The following is a 23,710-nucleotide window of genomic DNA, read 5'->3' as shown; positions in this document are numbered from 1 at the left end:
TTATGTGTTATGATTATACTTTTGTAAGGTAATCAATGTAACGTGTAATTTAAATAATGTAATTATTGTGTACATGTAAAATATTTGAATGCAAAAACCATGTTTACCTTTGCAAAACATATTACATCTGTATAAAACTGCTAGATAATGGAATGACGTTTTACAAGATACAATAAGTGACATCTTTAGACCTTAAAAAGGTGATATAAATTCAACACATACACTTAAAAATTTTGTTATTTCTAAAATTAAGGACATGTACTTTAAATAATCTAATTACTTTTCAAAATTTTATGCATGTGCGTTAATGTTTATATGAGAATAATGAGCAAGTACTTTAATACATAATGCTATGAATAAATTCGTTTTTTATAGTTGTAGCAAAACCTTTTACCTTAAAAATCGCATTTTTATAAAAAAAAAAATTGACCCTTTATCTTGTAATATGCATTGAAAAGAAAAGAAAATACGCATTGATGGATTTTTATTTTTGAAAGATTTTTTTTGACATAAAAGTAATTCTAAATATTGCAAGAATTCAGTTCTGTTTATTAGATTCCGTAAATAGTCATTGAGTTTTATAATAGTTTTGCATGGCATGACTTTTTTTACATAAAGAATGCCCACACGTCAAAATCATATCTGATTTACTTAAAAGCTAAAACATTCGGCCGATGTGTTTTGACATTTAAAATACATGTTAATGTACCAATTAGGTATTTATATTAACAACAAAGGAAATGGGCCAGAAATGAAAAACAAACTTATTTGATATACGAGTGCTTTATCGTCCAATTTAAATATATTGCTACAAATTTTTGCAGAGTAATGCAATTTAAAAATAAAATTTTCCAGGACGCATAATGATTGGTTGAAAATAAGGTTTGACACTGGAAATTTTAATCAGTGTTCTAATTCACCCATTTTATCCATCGGGTTCAAAGCTATCATTACAAAATATCCTTCGAACTTATATGTGATTGTTGTCCCTGCAACAAAAATTTCGTTTGCAATGCTATCCTATTGTGCATCTATACCATTGATCATTGCCTTTAATCGTGCATGGTGTATCGTGCGGGAAAATACGTGGTTTATCATTTAGTTATTAAAGTATATACAACATAATAATAAAGCAATTAAATTGCTTAGTGCCCACAACAGGTCATGAACGATGCATTTGCATGATGTTGCGAGACTTTTAAAAATTAATAAACAGGTAGCGCGCATTGCCATTAAACAACATATGCTGTGCAAAATATTAACAACAACCACCAATCTAATCCTGCTAAGTTCACTATATAGTTATTCTGTAATTGAAATAATGAGAAAAATGTAGTTGAATACAAATTTTCGCGGATTCCGTTATAATTTAATTCACAAATTTAAATTTCATTGAAATACAATTTAAACCTACAATTTGTACTATTATGATCATTCGCAACAAATTAAAATATCCGTGAAACAGTAATTTTCACTTTATCCACCACAACTGATACCGAAAAAGATTTATAAAACCACAGTATGCGTGTTTATTTACATCCACCGAGCAACATCGTCCCCCTTTCAAACGAAAAAAGAATCCAATTCCTATATGTAGTTTAGTAGAAACTGACATGGCTGAAATCTACATGACACAGTCAACTAGATATTGATCAATAAAACAATCGTCATCCGCTTCCGGATAAATACGGACTGAACAAAATAATAATGATTATGTCAGACTCAAATTCTCTTTTCAGACAATACGGTTTTTTTCTTTGTCGTTTAATGTATCTTACTGATGGACAACAACACCAACCTTGTTAATGTTCTTATTATTTATGATTAATTTTAAATGTTGTTACAATAAAGATATATATTAAACAATAAAATGATTATCAAAGCGGGGGTTACATATTTCTGCAAATTCGCTTTCGCCATATACTACATGAATCACCAAAGAGAGCATTTGATTGTTTTAATGAAAAAATCGTTTTTTATCAAACATTTTATTGTACAAATATCATTTAAAGTTATCTAGCCATCAAAACTGTTATACTGTAAAAGAATTTCGAGGAAGCCGTCCTAGTGGTCCTTTTTTTCTTTACAGAGTTAAAACAGTGAACCAAATCTGCTATGAAAAATATATTTTTTTTTGTTTTAGATATGAAAAAAAAAGTTTGAGTACACAATCAGTACATTATTTACACTGCGTAGAATCCAGTACACTGGGTTTTTTAAAACCATATATATAATATAATGAGGTGACATGCAGATTTTTTAATGAAAGTTAAATGTCAATTACGGTAAAATTGCTTAGTTATTGTCTAATTATAATCCAAAACCTTCTAATAGGTACCGTCAAAATAATCGTGAATAATTAGTTTTCTATAAAAACCCCGGTCTTACAGCGGTTCTATACCAGTCTGACACAGTCTGTTAAGATGGAGGGAAAACTTCTTCTCGTTCTTCTGTTTGTTGCTGCTGTCGCTGTAAGTTTATTTATATATATTTTTTACCTAGAATATTACTTGCTGTTTACCTACAATAATAGTTGCAACCCTTGAACAGTCTATATTGTTACATGTATATTATCGTTTTCGTTGCTGACAGTTCCTTTTAGATCATACTGATAATATAATGCGGTTATTACATTTTGAATTAATATGACAGAGGCAAAAGAAAGAATATACTTAAAAATACTTTATTTAGAGTGTACGATATTTGGCGGAATATGATTTTCCAACAAGTTAGCGTAAATTTGATTGAGTGCATTTCTGAATGTATCTACACATCTACTTACACATTCACACGTGGCGAGGTACTTGATTTAGTGCAGGCAGTTTTCCGCCAAAAGCGCTTAATAGAAAACACAACCAAATCTAGGAAGTTTCAATCTTCGACGATTAGTAAAATGTAGAAAGTTTACAGGATCCTCGACGATACGTTAGTTTTCCATTTGTTTACAATTAGAGGTCATTTTTTTTTATTAACGCCCTATGTTTTGTATATACTTCTGATGGATTGTTAGCGATTATTGATTAAGCATAGCAGCGACAAATATTGTTTTCTAGTTGTTTACCTACCTACTATAAAATACCTTTATATATTCGATAATCTGAATATAAAGCATAGATGTGCGAACTGCTTTTTATGTGTACGTTTTAGACCCGGGCGTACTAGCAATAATTATTTTAAACTCTCTATTTGCAGGCTAGTGGAAAGTACAGGCCTAATTACAGACCTAATCCACCACCAGGTAACTGATTAAGAATACTTCTAGTCATTATATCAACACAATTTTATTATTAGAGAAATAAAAAAAAAATCTTAGTTATATAAATGATTTTGTTATTTTTTCCTAACAGGATGTACCTACGAAGGAAAGACATACAATGTGGGGCAAAAGTTCCCGGCTGGAGATGACTGCAACACTTGTACGTGTAAATCTGGAGGACGCGTGTCTTGTTCAAAGAAAACCTGCTGTAAGTTAGCGCAATCTCAAAGCTAATCCTTTCATGAAATAGAGAATGTTCTTGATCGTTAAGGTTTGAAGCACTAAGTAATCTGATAGTTAGTTATTTTTTAAAATATCGGTATGAAATTGATATTTTTAGCATTACACAGATGTAGGTGTTCTTTTAGGTATATATATATATATATATATATATATATATATATATATATATATATATATATATATATATATATATATATATATATATATATATATATATATATATATATACATTTATTATCAAAGATATTTATGTATAACACTAACAGCTGTTCCATTTTTTGAAAATACGGTTCATGTTTGTCATATATTTTTGATTAAAGTTCAGTTTAAAATATTTTGTTTTCTATTCTGATACCAATTAACGTTACTGTTTGTAGTCTGTGACTACAACGGACAAAAATACAAGGTTGGACAGAAGTTCCCCGCTGACGATGGCTGTAACCAGTGTTCATGTAAATCTAATGGACGTGTGTGGTGCTCTAAGAAGGCCTGTATCACAAGTAAGTAAAATGTCAGCTCACAGTTAGAGAAAAGAAGATCATAATTACCACGATATGAAACGAATTAAAACTAAATTCCTCTTTAAACGCAAAGACTTATCTACGTTTAATTGCGAAATGTAACCCTTGAAAAATCTTCGTCCTTGATTTTTTAGACAGTACAATCAATGTTACACAATACAAAATGAAAAAAAAAAGTTATCATTCACAATGTATATTTTAGTAACCTGATACAAAACGAAAGACCTGCCAAATTAATATTTAAAGTATAGTGAGTTTAAAACAAAATCACGTTTAGCTTATTTATACTTGAAACTGTCTTTGTCTTTTGTAGCCTGTGAATATAACGGTCAGAAATACAAGGTAGGACAAAAATTCCCTAAAGGAGACGGATGTAACACCTGTAGTTGTAAGTCTAACGGAAGTGTGTCCTGCTCCAGCAAGTACTGTCCTCCTCCAAGTTACAACTAGTAAAACCATACAAGACCGAAGTATATAACCCATGTAAGTTATTATGTTTTGCATATTCCAAACTTCAACTCTGGTGAGGAGAAAAATTGTTTTATCAATTTTTGTTTTATTTTTGTTGTAAAAATCAAGAACTGATATTGAAGTTATTTTTCATTTTTCTTTTAGTTGAAAGAATTGCCTGTCCTTCATTAAGCTGTGTTTATATTTAATAATGTATGAAAATTGCATTGAAAATAAATTACCAATGCTTCATTACAAAGTTGTTTATTCTTTGGTTTAATATAAATATTCATTTATCAATGTTCGATGTCACTGACGTTATGTTATGCAAACCAAAACAAATAAAAAAAGAACAAATAAACAACAACAAACAAACAAACATCCAAAAACAAAATAACAAATGCTGAGTCACTTAAAAAATATGTTTGTGGTTTAGTGACAGTACTTCTACATTCTCAGATCGTATCACTTTCATATTTCGACTGGCACAGTTTTCTGATATTTGATTCAATTATTCATAAACCATGTTTTAAAAAGAGTAAGAGTGTTGGTGTGGTTTTTTTTTAGCTTGTGTGTATCGCCCGCTCGATATTTGTATCTGCCCATGCACAGCCAAGTTCAACCTCTTGATCCAGTTAAAATAAATGTTCAAAAACAACAATGTTCTGGCAGAACAGGTTATTTTATCTAATACAAAGCTGTAAAAAGCTGATTTAAAAGCATAAACAGGAATTATCCATGTCACAAAATCAATAGAAAGTTTAAACATAGGTTTAAAATATGTAAAATATGCGATATGAACTGTGAGTATGATAAACATCGTATTCATTTGCTTGACTGGAATATATGACACAAGTAAGTAGACTACTGTTACATGTATGTTGTTCACAATACACAATATTTAAGATTATGTTTTGTGTAGACTGACGATCGACTGATAAAAGCAATTTGATGCAGCAATACCAATCTAAAAACCCTCCAGAACTATCTTAAAACTAGAAGCAAGCTTTAGTCAGATTTATTAAATTATGGCAGTCACAAAAGCCTTATATAACGTTTCGATGAAAGATTAAATGATGCCAACATTTGGTGCAAAAATAATAACAGCAAACAGTGTCCTCTGCAAATTTCGACAAAAATATTGAAATACATTTTGCCCTTTTATTTCATAAATAATAAGCTTATTCTAGGTATGCACATTCTGATAAGTGTACCATCATATACACAAGATAACGGGTAAAAAACTTACATCGTGGCGCAGATAACCAATCTACCAAATGCAAACATCAAAGTGTTATTATCTAAAATGACCCCAAATTTATTGGCGCACTAATTGCCTCAGGATCAGAAAAATACATCACAATACAAATTTAATGCATGTAATGTGACACCATTTTAATTTATAACAGCGTTCCGATCTAGAGAATATTACGTGAAAGAAAATGAATTATGTACTTATTATGATTAATTTTGTTGGAAAAGTAGTTCTTATTTTTAACTTATATTATCGAAATTTCTTTTAACGAGTATAATAATATCGAAATTTATACATTAAATTGATTAAAAAATAGTGTTAGAAACACTTCTTGGAATCTAACAGCTTTTTTTTCAGAGAGTTCTTTAGGTTGAAAACATTTGAAATGTCTTTCGCCAATAATGATATTATTCTGGCATGTCTGTGACATTTGCTTTCCAAGGAATATTGTAGAACCGATAAAGATTATTAATTTCCACTTATGTATGATTCCATAAAGTAAATAACTTATTTCCTTATACAGGTAACTCGATATCTCGAAGTCCATGGGACTGAGGAAAAAGTTCGAGGTTTCAACAGTTCGAGTTTTCAAAAGTTCGGAATTTTCCAGGTTGACCAACGGGTTTAAAATTAGTCTTACCGGATGTTATGATTTAGCCATTTATTTAGTGTTAACCTTACTCACGTACTTTAACAACGTTTTCTTTTCACTAAAATATATAGAAATGGGTGTTTTTAAAACTAAATACAAACAACTATTGAATAATTTCTTAATTATTATTTATTTCATGCATCATATTAAGACCAGATTGGCCAGTACTACTGTACTGCAAGACGATCGACTTGTCATAAATGTGATAACTGGGTATTGCCCATTGTTCCCACTGTGCGGGTCTTTCCCCAGCTTTAACAACTTCAGCAATAATCATTATAATGACAATAATGCTCATAAGCATCATACATGTATTTACAGTTTTATAATTCTAAAATTGACATGTCATGGCTCAATATTATCGTTTCGTCTCAATTAATTTCTCATTTTCATTGCGTCTCAAAATTATCGTAAAACGGTTGGTGTTGATTATAGATCAGGTATCGGTATGGGCAATCATCAAACAATTATCACCTTGCAGGACAAGTGTCGCCTGAATAAACAACCAATATGTCCCGCGTCTAACGCCTGGAGCCATTTAAATAACAAGGTAGGTGTTAATTAGGTATAGTGCTTGGAGATACACAGCGACTTCGAGGTATCTTGTGTAAGAAACTATAGATTACGATCAATGGGACTGCAGTTTGACTTCGAGGGATCAAGGGTTTCGAGAAATCAAGAGTTCGAGAAATCAACAGTAAATTTGCTTAGTTATATAGGAAAAAAATCGGGACTCTAGACTCACATCGAGCGATCAAGAACTTCGAGAGATCGAAGTTCGTGCCATCGAGAGTAACCTGTAATAGTTATAATAGTGATACTGTGTAATTAATTGGCATATATATATTATACAGGTTGCCCCAGAATATCTTATACCATTTCCTGTTTAAATAACTTTTGATTAAATTATTTAACAAAAAATCAAAAGCATTTTAAAACTCCATATGATAAAAAAAGTTTACACAACAGATTCGTAAGTTGACAAATTGAAAATTGTTTTTTTTTAAAACACAACAAAAGAGTGAGTGCGACAAAATGGCGTCCTTTTTATCAATGGCAACGTCAACTGGATGAGTTAACTTTCTCACAACAACCGCTACATGGATGCCATTATCTCAAATCTTCTCACTATTTAAAGAATGGGTTGCTTGTTGAATTATTTTCCCACACTTCATAAATCGAACAACTATATCTGGGGTCTTGGGTCTTTGTTTAAAAATACAGTTTTAAAACAGAAGATGCCTGTTCTTTTGTTCGAGTCAAATTAAGTGGAATTCAGTTCAACCAAAGAAATAAGATTCAATTTTGTAAAATCATAATTCAAGGAAAAGCATGGTTTTCTCATAAACTGTTTTGCAGGGGGGGGGGGTAACTAATTGTTTTCTTTTTTGAGTCACAATTCACAAGTTTTGGACAAACATTATTTTTTATATTAATTTTAAATTGCATCAGATAATCTGGGACAGCCTGCATTTATATAATTTCAAAAACAAATATTTAAAAGAACTCTAATGAAAAATACAATATGACTGTTGTTTTCGCTTGAATAATTTTGGAGGAATTATATTTATTTCTTAATTTTAAAAAGCATTAAATGGCAACGCATAAACTCATCTTTTACAAGCACATTTTTAAGTTTACAACTCAATTTGTATTTTCATTGCAGTAAAATGAGTATGATGTTCGTACGCATTATCAAGTTACACGGATTTTGCCTGTGGTTCTTGTAAATAAATAGGGTGAATGATGTCGATTGACATCCACAGCGGCTTGTGTAGAAAAAAAATCGTAAAAAAATAGGTGTATCGGAGGAAAAAAATAAGATAGGACGTCATCTTGGATATTGCGTTGCATTAAAAGGTTATTGTTCAAAAAGACATTACTAACTATATCGTATGCAATTTATGCAAGCATCACATCTGTTAGAAATAAGCTTTTTTTTCCATTTGTTAAAAAAGACGATATCTCTCTTTTTTTCAAATTTGAACAACTTATGTACGTTAAATATGGGATATATATTTATTCATAAACATACAGAACGTAATAAAAAGAAAAAAAATATTTTTTTTTTCAATCAAAGTGCAAAGAAGAACAACTCCTATTTGTGAAGTTTTACCAATTTCGGTTTGTATAGTTTATAAATTGATATGGATTCCCGGACGTTTACTTCACCAATGAGTTTTGAAAGTCTTTAAAAAGGCGTTATGCTAACAAAACAAAATTTTGATTGATAATATGTTACAAGCATGTGCATTTCGATGGATTGAATATATTGGTTAATGACAGAAAACAAAATAAATAAAAAGAAAGATAGTGATGCACAACATATGATGGTTGGACGTATAGAACAAAACTATTAATACTAATTATAATTATTATTTGCAAAATCACAATTTCATTTTTTTTAATGCAATGATTTCAGAATTATAGGCATGTTATTAGTATAGTTTGTTTTTTGTTCTTTTATCGGCTTTTTTGTTGTTGTTTTTTTAAATGTTTTATTTTTGTGAGGTTTTTTTTTTTTGTTAATGAAATATACAAACGAAGAATGACATTTGATTACCGTCATTTCAATATCAATCAATGCCACCTATTTGGGAATGTGATGTTTGCAGTTAAAAAGAGATGACTCAGATTTTTTTGGTGACGGTAACACCCACAACCAATGGTTTTTTGTATGACGCCGAAATTTATATTATGTTACAATTGATTACAACAAGTAGGAACATGGACTCAGCTTTGAGCTGGATGACCACACACCTTTTCTACGAACGAAACAATATCTTATTAAGTTCAATATATCCTCTTAATATTTTAGCAATTACATGTGACGATCATATTTACCAAGTTTGATGATTTTATAAACCTTAAATTGATACATATTTAGCCTATCTATACTACTATATTGAAATAATAGACTTAAATTTTTGGGTTTTAATACCGAAAATTCGGAAGAGTTCTTTTTTTTTTTTGGTTTTATATATTTTAAATATCATTGGTACTTGAAAAGTACCAATCTGTTCTTATTTTTTCTCAATCAAGCTTTGCTAATTAATAATCAACGAAAATTCTTTTAAAAATCCGGAAATCATCTGGATTATTTGGATTTTACAATCTTGCTCATGTGCATTACATCCACGCTAAAACACGAGATGCTCTTTGGATTATGTTTCCACAAAATCACATTTGCATGGATAAACTCAGAAACGATATAACAAATACATGTGTTATACATTATATTTTTCTTCGTCTGAATAGAAATAAATGTGATTCTCAATGGCATAAGCAAATTTGACTGCCAGAAAATAAATGATAATAAAATGTATGTTGACATAAATTACTAGAGCAAATGATAATCATCCTAGAAAAAAAACAATAGAAATATGAGTATACACATCATCAGAGAATTAATAAATGAAACAAATTGATTTCAAAAGTAAAAAGGGCTTAATATTATAGTTTACTTTGAAGATAAACAGAGAACATTGCACAGCTGGCCCTTATTGATCTCTAAAAGAAAACAAAAACAAATGCACCATATTTTCGAAAGTCTAGCCAAATGCAACTGTTTATAAAATGAAGGAATATCATTCCTCTTATTTACTATCGAATAAATACTTACTTGAATATATGCTGATACAATCGATGGTTTTTCTTGCCGTTGCCGTAAACTTTTAGACAGTACTTGTTTGAGCAGGATATCCGTCCATTGAAATTACATCAACATCTACATGTGCAATCGCCTCCAGTCGTGATGCTTTGGCTAACTTTATATTTCTCTCAATTGACATCACAGACTGCAAAAGCGGACACTTTAGTGTTAAAGAAATATAAAGGTGTCAAAAAATTACATAATTACTTTTTAAGCATATCATTCAGACGATATTTTTTTTGTTGCTGATACATTAAGTAAAAAACAGATCTTAAATTTCATATTGGTGCAACATGTTTAAGAGAAAGTTTCAAAATGGTTTTTCTTCTATAGATAATAATCATTTGCCTAACTTGTATTTCAATCTATCATTGTTGTCGCATAAAAACGATTTAAGTTTGCTTCTATGGTCACATGTTTGTTTGGTTTTTTATTAATTGCATAGCATACATAAAGCTAAATGATTGAAATTATTTTTGTTGATATATTAACATAAACTAGAAAACTAATTTTCATTTCATATTGACATGTTTGAGACAAAGTTTCACAATTGTTTTATCAATAAGTAATAAATGTCTGTCTTATTTGTATATAAATCCCTCTTTAGGGTTGCATAATAAACAAAATTGAAGTTTGATAATTTATATATGTAATAATGTGCATTGCATATATAACGTTATTTGATTAATGTTAATCTACAAGCATTAATCAAACCATCGTCACATTCAACACAATATGCAAGTACTTACACCAGGTTTTCTTTGTGTCCTTCTCTACCGTCTTTGTCAATGAAATAAAAAAGAAAACAACTTATCTTTCCCCTACATAAATTTATAATTGTGCTGATATCATGACTTTACGTCTTTTCGTTCATTACCTGGTGGTGAAAGAGAAGGGTATTCTGGTGGTGAATTAGCAGGGTATTCTGGTGGTGAATTAGCAGGGTATTCTGGTGGTGAATTAGCAGGGTATTCTGGTGGTGAATTAGCAGGGTATTCTGGTGGTGAATTAGCAGGGTATTCTGGTGGTGAATTTGCAGGGTATTCTGGTGGTGAATTAGCAGGATATTCTGGTGGCGAATTAGCAGGGTATTCTGGTGGTGAATTAGCAGGGTATTCTGGAGGTGAATTAGCAGGGTATTCTGGTGGTGAATTAGCAGGGTATTCTGATGGTGAATTTGGAGGGTAATCTAGAGGTTGATGGCGGGGGTGTTCGGGTCTTTACTTTTCACTTGCCTAAATCAAAGAGTTAAAAATGATCATTGATTAACTCCGGTCAATTATATATAAAGATCGAACATCCGTGACGTGCTTGGCTCATTTTATTATTATGTAAAATATGACGATATTTTGTTTAGTATCATAAAATATAAGGATAGTTTTTTTGAGTACCATACAATAGATAATCAATTAGCAAACAATATTGATCGTTGATATACTATATCAATAAACGTTAACAATTCTTGAAGAGGAAATTGAATTGTCCGTAAATATATACTTCAATAAACTCCATGCATTGAAACATATCAAATAAAAATAAATTATTATGCCTTTAACGTTTCGATTCATTTAGTATTATTTATTTATAAGAACTGCTATTGATAAAAAAAAATATTAACAACATCTGCGATAATATTGCACTTAAGAGTTATCACTGTTTAGAAATATGTAATACAATAAGTAAACAGCAGAATATTTCAAAAGTCAATATATTTACTCACAGTGGTACTTGCAACAACAAAAAACAACAAAAATAAGTGTTCCTTCTTTTTTAGCAGATAGTGTCACTCTGATGAATTGGTGTATGGTCGATGTTTTTATAGAGGCTAATAATTGTTCGGATTTATTATGAAATAACGAACAAAAACAAAAGGTAAATGCACATTCATTTAAACTCAATTTAAACATTCTTCATTCATTTTGACCGAATTCATTCTCTCTTTTCCTTTTTGTTTCAGATTAAGAATGTCATTTTTCAGTAATATGAATAATGTAAATATGTCTACAACCTTTCTTTGATTTACATGATGCTGCGAATATCTTTCCTTTTTAAAAAAAAAATAGCTGGGTTTTTTTACAGTTTCATAAAATCTTGTATCGCTAAGGTTTCGTTTGACATTGAAGAGATTTTATAAAAGATTGTTTCAATCATTTTTTATTAATGCTCGAAATAAGTCACGATGGCTTTTTACTGGTTTTTTTCCAAGTGGTATATATTACCTTAATTATGTTGGCTAAGTCATTTTCACTATGCTAAGTGGAAGTCACGAGTAATAAAAAAAATGATTGGTTCATGAGATTAATAAATAGACGGAATGAATAATATATACAGTTATTTATATTCCAAGGCGATTATCACACTGCATTGTGTTTTGTTTATGTGAGTATGAATCAATAATACATAAAAGATAGATATTTTTCACATCAACTACATTTTCGTCCATACTAGACCGTAACTAAATTAGTGCTAAGCCTGGACAATCTACAAAATCTTGGCGGTCGGTAGAGTTTGTCTTAAGTATTGACTACCCACATTAATTATTGTCAACTATTGCAAATATGCATCTGAATACATTGCATTAACAACATAATTTACACAAAATTATTTTTTTAGTATTAACTAAGATCACACTTTCTTTAAGTTCCTGAAAGAATTTTCAACCAATTTATGTATAAAATACACATTTTACACATCAGAAACATACTGAAGGTAATCTTGTTATATTGCATTTTAAATAATTTTGTTGTTTCTTTTTATTTTCAATAATACAAAAATATGAATTCATTTTGTATGTACGATTACTTTGCTATGCGCTATCACTACTGGCTCTAAAAACCCCTGTCCGTATGAAAATCCCCTGTTTTCCCCTGTCACCCTCTGTGTTTTCACTGTCATCCCCTGTACATCCCCTGTGTGCCACTGTACAGAGCCCCTGTATACCCTGTCATCCCCTGTGCGCCCCTGTACACAACCCCTGTGTGCCACTGTAAGCCCCTGTCACCCCCCTATACGCCTCTGTCATCCCCTGTAAGCCACTGTCTGCCCCTGTGCATGCCCCTGACATCCCCTGTACGGTCTTTAACTGTTCGCTAAGTAAATAAATAGCTTTTAATTTATTCGGATTTTTAAAAAATTACATATAGCATTCATGTTTTAGATAGTGCTTTTTTTTCTTTGCATTTCATAGGGGGCAATATTATTACAAGCGTGAATAATTTTGACTTAACATTGACACGAATCAAGATATACTTGTATACCAATAAACCGCTTATTTTATTACATGCATTTAAACAAATGACCATGTTCTGTAATTTGTAAAAATAAGATAGAAAGAAAAATAAGCGGAGGAGTGCATGAAATCTGCATTGTTATGTGCCATGACTGAGATAAAGCGCATAATAACACAACATGATCAGCACGTGCAGATAACCACACACCGATCGAAATGATGAAATGATCACCTATATTTTGACTGTTTTGACTAGTTTAATGATGCATAGAATTAAACAGCCTTCATGAAGTTCATGTAAATCACTGATAATTGCTGTCAGTATTGTTTTTTTATAAATCATGAGAGAGAGAGAGAGAGAGAGAGAGAGAGAGAGAGAGAGAGAGATTTGATTTTTTTCGGAAAGGGGATTAGACTGGTCCATTGACACTTTTAACTTCTATCAGCTAGTGTGCATTTTCAAGTTTAGTTATTTATATGCATTATTGTATAGAATTGTCCACGTGCCGGTGTAATGAAGAATAATGACCCCCGTAGAATAATGACCGGGGGTCATTTTTCGACGTAGAATAATGACCCCCCGGTCATTATTCTACGCAGCAAAATGACCCCCGGTCATTATTCTACGTAGAAAAATGACCCCTTTGCCTGAAGAATAAGTGTCATTTTCATAAAAATGAGCACACTCCACATGACGAAAAGTGACCCCTGTAGAATAATGACCCCCTTGTAGATGAGAGTTTTTCAGTATATTTTTTAGTATTTGTGAAATAGTCTTTAAACTATTGTAATTTTTACTGCTGCAGTTTACAAAAAGTAACAGAAATTATAATTCATATTCAAATAAACTTAAGGTGAAAGAAGGGGTATAGCTTAGAAAATAAAAATCCTTCCGTCACGATTGTAGTCAAAATTTTTTTTCCCAATCTTAATGTTCACAATGCTTCAGTAAGGTATTTTTAATAGGCAACCAACATTTCAGTGTCATTTGTTACATCTTGAATGTTGGGGTGAAAATTCAAATTTTAGACCTTGCAATAATGCGTTAAACGTAAGGAACTGTTTATTTATGCTTAAAATGAATAAGAAGATAGACAAATCAGCTTGAAAAAGATTTTTTACTGGTATATTGAACTTATGTAAACAACAACAGGGCACTAGCCTTGTTTACATGACAAAGAATTGTGAGCCCTGTATCTTGCTTATAGCTTTAAAACTGACCCTCAAATTTCATTTGATCAGTAGAAATGCTTTCCTTAAGCATTGTAAATAATGAAAACAGAAAAATAGAATTTGACCAAAATCGTGACCATGCCCCTTTAACAATTACATTTACATATATCTAAGTATATGGTGTTCCGATAGGGTAACTCCGACCTTGATGTAGGGCGAAGATGCGAAGTTGCAAAGGCGATAGTGCGAAGGCGAAGGAGCAAAAGTGAGAAGATGCGACGACGAAGCGCGAAGATGTGATGCCTAAAGTGTGAAGGCGAAGGAGCGATACTACTATCGCTCCTTCCCAACTTCGCACTCTGGCCTTCGCATCTTCGCACTTTCGCCTCCGCCTTTTTTTATTGCATTCAGCAAGTCTCGGTCAATTACATAGAATTAAATGCAGGCACCGTACTCGCCAAGGTTTTTTGATTAATCAGGTTATTATTGGTACGCATGCGCTAGGCCATAGCGCTTACTATGAATGTTTATAAATATTTCAATGTGTACATGTGACATATATGTTTACCAGTGCTGGCTATGCCTAATCATTATATACTCCACACAAAATTTAATGTCCACCATAATGTGTAAATACATGTATGCACTTCCAAACTCCTATCACTTACCAGCCGTCTGTTTACCGTAGACCAAACACAGTAACATTCTAATTTCATTATGCGACACTCCTTGCTCATGCATAGATCTAGAGGGGGGAGAGGGGGTCCGTCCCCCGGGAAAATTCAATATTAATAATTTCATGCAGTAAAAGGGGAAAGGGGGTCCGGATCCTGTCCCTCTGAATTTTCAAAATATGCCTCGGAACCCTTAAACGATAGACAGCTCTGCAATTATAAAACATAGGTAATCACAGATTACAAAGCTCACCGAGACGAGGCATCACCTTTATGAGGCATCACCTTTATGAGACCACCTATATCATATTATATGAAAACCATCCTTTATGATCTTGGATATTCATGGATTCTGTTTTGACACATTATCGTATAGCATCTGTTAAAAAATTGTATGATAATCATATGATCATATGTTAATCAATACAATAATATAAAATTGAAAATTGCATCCTATCATACTTCCAATATAAATCATATAATACCATAAAATACCGTACAAAAATTGTGAGATATGATATTGTAACGTATGATATGACATTGCATTGTGTTATACATTATTGTATTTGATCAAATAATACAATATCATAAAACACAATACAATATAGTATTATATGAAACAATATCACATTGAAACATGTGTTATCATATTGTTAATATAGTATGATATTTTATTGTATGATAGTGTATCATATTTGATAAATAATATTATAGTGTATTATAGTATTATATGATACAATATAATTTGATACAACATTGTATCATATCAAATGAAACAATATTATGGTATAAAATAAAATATTATATAATACAATTATATTATACATATTGTATCATATGATACAATAATATATATAACAACATCATAAAATACAATTTCATGTAATATGATAATAAATCATATAAAACTGTAAACAGATGACCTTGTTAAGTACTATGAAATAAACATGTAAGCTGTTTATGCAAACTGCGCAATTATTAAAATGTCAATAACTATATTGGAAAGTCCTTGGGAAATTATATTTTGGAAATTACTTGAGCAGCAGCATAATATCACATGTCCAGGTGTAGGACAGTAATGCTATATTTGTCATATTTACAGACTCTGTGGAGATCTGATTTTGTATAATTGTCACAAAGTACATGTTTTCTGTTAACCTTTTAACCTATACTCATGTTTTGTACTGATGCGGGAGATTGTAAGCCCGCATCCCCCGACGCTGTGATGGACAGTTTGACAGTCTTGATACTGAATTTAGAATTAAAATATTGTTTAGGAATTTGCTCACTAAATCTACACTCATGACCAGCGCAGGTGGTCATGAGTAACCTAAACTGTCAGTCCCAGCCGAAAGGGTATATATATGCATGTCAATTGTTAGCAATTAAGACTTGCTTTGAGAACCGTTTAGAGATCAGCTTTGATACCACTATACGATCCGAATAAACTTGTGAAACTTTGATGAGAGTTGGACTTGGTCAGATAACTAGGTACAGACGGGAAGATTGCGGGAAACATCTTGCATCTGCTTACAAAACTTTAACCGTGCCTGTTGACGCAACTGTTAACAATCAATTTGTGGCAATATAAGAGTTTTTGTGTGTGCCTGCTACGGGTATGGAAAACTATATACAGCGATTTATTTACAAATTCGGTGTTTATAACTTCAAAATCAGTTGAACAGAGTGCAAAAAATTATAAATTTCAATGTCATATCTTGGATACGGTGTAACCAATTTCTATTTATGTTTACGGGGGGGGGGGGGTCATTTTTCTATGGGGGTCATTTTTCTTCATGTTGAACATGAAGAAAAATAACCCCTGGGTCTTTTTTCTTCAGAAAAATCCAATTATTCTTCAGCTAGGGGGGTCATTATTCTACGTCGAAAAATGACCCCCGGTCATTATTCTACAGGGGTCATTATTCTTCATTACACCGGCCTGTAGAGCAATAATACCGTTAATGAACGATTTAAAGCATGACTGTATGCAAATGCCGGTGACGGGGTACCATTAAATTATACACACATGCATTATATTAAACAATGGTCCGGATTTCGGATCAGAACAATATCAGGCATTTATTCAAATTTTATTTCATTTGAAAATAAAAAATATAAAAGAGCAATATACAGTTTTAATTCATATCACTGTGCCAAATAATGTTTTGAATTTAAAGCTCTTCAATCTTTTCATGTTTAAAATTCTCAGAACTGAAAAATTGAAATTTTCAATTTCTTGTTTCTTTACTTGACAGACTGGGAAAAAAGGTCATAAGGGGTGTTTAAAAAACATATTGCATTATTGTGTAGCATTACCGAGCATCCAGACCTGAGGACGTATGTGTATATACAAGTACACGTGTGTCTGTCACCTCATTGTTCCCAATCTCGCTACCGTGTACTGCAAAATGTCAAGAAGGGCTGTATACAATAAATAGCTAATATATAATCACTGACCGACCATTCAGATCTGAGGAAGTGTGTGTATATACATGTATACGTGTACACGTGTGTCTATCATCTCTTTTTCTCGCTACCGTGAACTGCAAATTGTCAAGAAGGGCTATATACAGTATATACCTATTATATAATCACTGACCGACCATTCAGATCTAAGGAAGTGTGTGTATATATACGTGTACACGTGTGTCTATCATCTCTTTTTCCCTATCTCGCTACCGTGAACTGCAAATTGTCAAAAAGGGCTGTGTACAGTAGCTATTGTATAATCACTGACCGACTGAAATAATGTCAACATCATCTCCTTTGAAAACTGTAGCTTCAATCAGCTGGTTGTTAATCATGTGTCTTCAAGTTTTTTGATCAATTGATCTGGAGTACTATAAAACATTGATGAATTAAAAATCAATTTGACAGCTCTACGTTAATATAAATAATAATAGAAAATTGGTTATGAAAGTTAATAAGGATTGCATGTTTTAATTCCCGGTTAAACTATTAGTAACATTTAATTAAAAGTCAATGCAATATCTCTCTCTCTCTCTCTCTCTCTCTCTCTCTCTCTCTCTCTCTCTCTCTCTCTCTCTCTCTCTCTCTTTCTCTCTGTATAAACTCCATAGGCTACATGTATAGAAAACACTAGTTCTACATTTACATTCATGTTGTGTATGTTCTGACCAGGGCTGCGGAATGATAAAGAATAGGTAATAAAAATTAGGATTGCATGTTTACTTATTAGGAAATTAATTCCCGGGTAAACTATATAATTAATAAATTTAATTCAAATTTAATGCAAACTCTCTCTCTCTCTCAAATTCATTCTCTCTCTCTCTCATGACTAATCAGGTGTTTTTTTAAATATCTCAATATTCTATAAAACCTACTACATGTATAGAAAACACATTTACATTTTCTGACCCTTGCGGCAGATTTCTTTTCACTGGCAATTAATTAAATTATCTTCCACTTTGCAGTAAAAAGAGATATGACAATTAGATTTTGGAAATTAATGAAATTGATTATGAGATTAAAACATCAGTTTAAATTCAATTCAAGAGTCCAAAAAGCCGGTCAGAAAAGTATTGAACAAACATACTAAAGTATTTCTTAGACAAACTTATATAAGCTATTGGAGCTTTATTTTGCTATTCACGGGAAATTAATTAAGGTATAACCAAGAACTTGGTTAGAAAAAAGAAGAAAGGTGTATTCTATCGTTACATAGCTGATTATAAATTCTATATTCTGACTGATTTATTGGTTTTAGTGCGCTCCTATATGTTTAGATATAATGTACAAAACCATGTGCCGCGCTTGATCTTAGTTTCTAGTGTGTTGTTTATTACCAAGAATCATATGATTCATAGGCTTAAGATATTCATAATAAAGTGTACATATATCTGTAGACAATTTTAAAAACTGAATAATTAACTGTACGTTGTATTTTTATGTCTGTTTTTCAAATATTAGGGAGTAGCGATGTTCACGAGCTCCAAAGGACCACATGCCCTGAGGGCTTGCCCACCTAAAATAAAACATAATTCCAGCCCTCCCGTGAGGTTTACCACCCGGTGAATCTCAAATCTTTAGTTGTTTGCATGATTTTTGAAGTATCAATAAATTATCAACTAAAACGTGTGATTTCTAAAATTACGATAACAGTGTGTCTTGTGATTCGGCGCTGTTGAGTGCATATATTGACTTATAGCTAAAAATATAACACATGATTTCAATAGTTGAATTAAGAAAATGATATTTAAAAAAAACCCAGTCAAAAGCCGTACAGGGGATTGCAGGGGCATGCACAGGGGTATACAGTGGCTTACAGGGGCGTACAGGGGGTGACAGGGGCTTACAGGGGCGTACAGGGGGTGACAGGGGCTTACAGGGGCGTACAGGGGGTGACAGGGGCTTACAGGGGCGTACAGGGGGTGACAGGGGCTTACAGTGGCACACAGGGGGATGTGTACAGGGGGCGCACAGGGGATGACAGGGTATACAGGGGCTCTGTACAGTGTACAGGAAATGTACAGGGGATGACAGTGAAAACACAGAGGGTGACAGGGGAGGACAGGGGATTTTCATGCGGACAGGGGTTTTTAGAGCAAGTAGTGTATGAACAGCAAGTTTTCTTTATACAAGATACGTGTCCTTCGTGTGTACAGGTTCATGTGTTACAGTCACCCCCTCCAAGTAATATTCAAGTAACAGAGGATCTAATCAACTAATAATGGTACTATTGTGTTGATATGATGATAGTGACTAAACTCCTCCTCATCTAATTACTTGGTGGGGAACGAGCTTGGCATTGGGGCCTATATTTTACACTAGCCTGCAAACAATGAGTTTGAAATAATGCTTGCACGTCCGTCACTTAGAAGTTCACGTTACAAGCAGATCGCGCATGCCTAGTTCACGAACAAACCGTCTTTATCATCATAACTTCCCCATGTCCCACTGAAGGTAACCTATCTAATTTAATTCAGATAATATATACTATTTGGTATCAACCTGCGATTTGCCAGTGATCATTATTTCCAGTATTGAAAATGACAAATTTAGAAGTTGAAAGTCAGGGCTGCTTCAGATGCCCCATTTTCCCTTTTGTTACAGAGTTCCTATCATTAAATATTCAAATGTGCAAAAAGAATAAAAAAGAAAAAAATTAATGATGTTTTTGAATATGAAAAAGAGGCTTAAAATTTTTCTACTTTTTTAAAAAAGGAAACGCATCTTTATAGCAAGGATACAGATAAAGTTTATTTCACCCAAAATTAAAAAAAAAATTTGTTTCTCGTTCTAATTTCTTTCTTCCATTTTGTTCAAAAATTTGCAGTAGTAGCTTATTTTCTATCGGAACTTTGCACTTGTCTGTACAATATTTTTTTCAATCTTAAGAATATTACAACTATATTGTCATCAATAATTCATTTAATGTTTATTTTATTATATAAGGTTACGCAATAGTCCATACTTCTTTCAAAGCTATTTCTTTCGCATTTTTATACAATTTTGCAAGATAATGTCAGACAAGATTATTGTTTATTTTTCATAACTACTCAAGTAAAAAAGTACCAAATTTTAACATAATATATTCACAGTTATCATTAAATTATTCTATCTGATTTGATTTTTCAAGAATGTTAGCCTGTTATCCAACTTCATTTAACTTTATTTAAGTATTATTGCACATTTTTCAATTTATTTCACTATTTTTTCTTGTATCTTTGTATATAATAATCAAACTTTTATTAATCTTAGTTTTTTCAATTATAGATTCAATTCAAGTAGCACTGACATATTTTATAGAAATACACTACAAGTTTTATGGATCCCTCTAACATCAATTTATTGTTAAAAAAAATAAATAAGCTTGCTTATTTAAATGTTGAAAATAACGATTAGTGGCATATTACAGGTTGATACCAAATGGTATAAATTAAACGAATTAAAGTGTCTGGGTTACCTGCAGTAGGGCAATAGGAAGTTATGAGGAATAAAAATGATTGGTTGATAAATCTACTGCATACGCGGTATAAATGACAAATAAAGCTGTTGATATAACAAGGCAATCATTTTTATGCACTATATTATGAATTGTTAGATAGTATTCACCAATATATCTATCAAATGTAGGTAATATCATAATATTGAAATTAAATTGTTTTATTTTTTGTTTTTTCTTTGTTTGGTTTTTTTTCAATTATTGTCGAAAAAATATTTATCAGCACTTTATTGACAATTTCTTTACAACGCTTTTAACAAACTCAAACACAAATACTTGTATTAACTTATTAGAAACATTAAACTACTAAACATAATTATAAAAATAATAATTCGCAAAATATGTATTTCGTATTACGCACCTCACCGCAGTAAAACAAACAATTACTAAACCTTTGGAGAAAGAATAAGACGTGTGTTAATTTTGACAATTAATCACTATTTCTTAAATGTTCCAGGGGAAAATACCCTAATGCAATATTTACATTTTCGTTGATATAGAGAGACGTCTGGTGCCTTAGCACAATTATTAAGGAATGCAAATGATAAATTGTTTTACAACTGTGCATTGATTCTAAAAGTGCACTGTCAATGACTTCATCGACCATACAAAAAGTGTGAATGCATATCTTAGTGTCAACAACAAACTTCTAGCCCGATTATCGAGCTATTTGTGTAAAAAAAATATTTAGCCCTCTATAAAAACACCAACCATAGAACGATTCATTACCAGTCATACACAGTCTGTTAAAATGGAGGGAAAACTTCTTTTTGTTCTTCTGTTTGTTGCAAGTGCCGTTGTAAGTAGATAGATAGATAGATAGATAGATAGATAGATAGATAGATAGATAGATAGATAGATAGATAGATATATATATATATATATATATATATATATATATATATATATATATATATATATATATATATATATATATATATATATATATATATATATATGTGTGTGTGCATTTTTATATATCCCTTTTTACTGATTGGGTAGATTATTTATTTCTCAACATTGAGATATCAGAATTGCAATTTTTCTTTGATCTGTAGCACTTATTATAAATAAAAAATATTAATTTTTAGAATCCAAACGTTAAAGGCATAATAATTTATATGCATTTGATATATTCTAATTTGAGGTGCTTATTAAAGTGTAGATATGTACATTTTTGCATTTACGAACTATTCATTTTCATATTTTAAAGTCGTTAATGTTCATTGATTTAGTATTTCAAGATCAATATTGTTTGCTAATTATTTATCTATCTTACGATACTAGACAAACTATCTTTATAATTTCAATAATATAAAAGATGAAGCAAGCATGTCACAGATGCGCGAACTTCTTTTTTATTGGACCGGAGTTACATGTAATCAATGATCGTTTCACACTCATTGTTTTAGGCAAGTGGTAACTATTCACCCGGACACCCCCGTCATCAACCTCCAGAATACCCTGCTATTTCACCACCAGATTACCTAACATTTTCTCTACCAGAATACCCTGCTAATTCACCACAAGAATATCCTGCTAATTCACCACCAGAATACCCTGCTAATTCACCATCCGAATACCCTGCTAATTTACCACCAGATTACTCAACTTTTTCACCACCAGAATACCCTTCTAATTCACCACCAGAATACCCTTTTCGTTCACCACCAGGTAATGAACAAGCAGACGTAAAGTCATGGTATCAGCACAATTGTAATTTTATATAAGTGAAAAATAAGTTTAATAAATGTTTTTGTTTTTTCTTCACAACAGTATGCAACTACAAAGGAGAGATCTATAACGTTGGTCAGAAGTTACCTGCTGGAGATGATTGTAACACGTGTACCTGTCGATCTGGAGGACAGATGTCTTGTACAAAGAAAACCTGCTGTAAGTACTTGCATATTGTTTTTAGTGTGAGATTTGGTCCATCAATGTGTTAGCATTAACTGCTATTAGATGGCGCTGCGTTTGGATGCAATTATTATTTTGAAAAATGTGTGACAAAGTTCGTCATGTTAAGTCGTGTTTATCATGCGACTCCAAAGAAAGATTTAAATACCAATCAGACGGACATTAATTACTTATAGATGAAACAATTGTTAAAATTTGTCTTAAACATGTCAAACCTCTTTGAAATGTAAATTGTTTTTTTCTTTGTTAATGTTAATGTATGAACAAAAAAAAATTCCAATCATATAGCGTAATGTATGCAATGCAATTTTAAAAATATGTGACCAGGCTAGCAAACTCAAATCGTGTTTTTAATGCGACAACAGAGAGAGGTATAAATACCAGTTAGTAAGATTGTTACTTATAGAAAAAAACTCTTTTGAAACTTTCTCTTAAACATGTTAGAGCAGTGTGAAATGTAAGGTCTTTTTTACTAAATGTATCAACAGAAATATTTTATAGCACGGCGCCTGAATGATATACTTAAAAAAATAATTATCAAGACATTTATACACTTTTAACACTAAAATGTCTGATTTTGTAGTCTGTTATGCCAAAGGACAAAAATATAAGGTTGGACAGAGCATTAAAAAAGGCAAGTGTATATGCAGATGTAATTACAATGGACGGATATCCTGCTCAAACAAGTACTGTCTAAAAGTTTACAACAACGGCAAGTAA

General features: G+C 31.6%; 1 protein-coding gene across 1 annotated transcript in view; it reads left to right on the top strand.

Moving 5' to 3' along the window:
• LOC128173857 (kielin/chordin-like protein) overlaps positions 1 to 23,710 on the top strand; it is a 31,203-nt gene extending 7,493 nt beyond the window's left edge. The window contains exons 6-10 of the mRNA XM_052839539.1: positions 3,348 to 3,464; positions 3,877 to 3,999; positions 4,334 to 4,459; positions 22,850 to 22,966; positions 23,574 to 23,710. Of these exons, the coding sequence (XP_052695499.1) occupies positions 3,348 to 3,464; positions 3,877 to 3,999; positions 4,334 to 4,459; positions 22,850 to 22,966; positions 23,574 to 23,710 (620 nt within the window). The remainder of the gene's footprint in view (positions 1 to 3,347; positions 3,465 to 3,876; positions 4,000 to 4,333; positions 4,460 to 22,849; positions 22,967 to 23,573) is intronic.

This window comes from Crassostrea angulata, chromosome 2 (assembly GCF_025612915.1).
Source record: "Crassostrea angulata isolate pt1a10 chromosome 2, ASM2561291v2, whole genome shotgun sequence".
NCBI classification, from domain to species: domain Eukaryota; kingdom Metazoa; phylum Mollusca; class Bivalvia; order Ostreida; family Ostreidae; genus Magallana; species Magallana angulata.
This window is presented reverse-complemented; position numbering and strand designations above follow the sequence as displayed.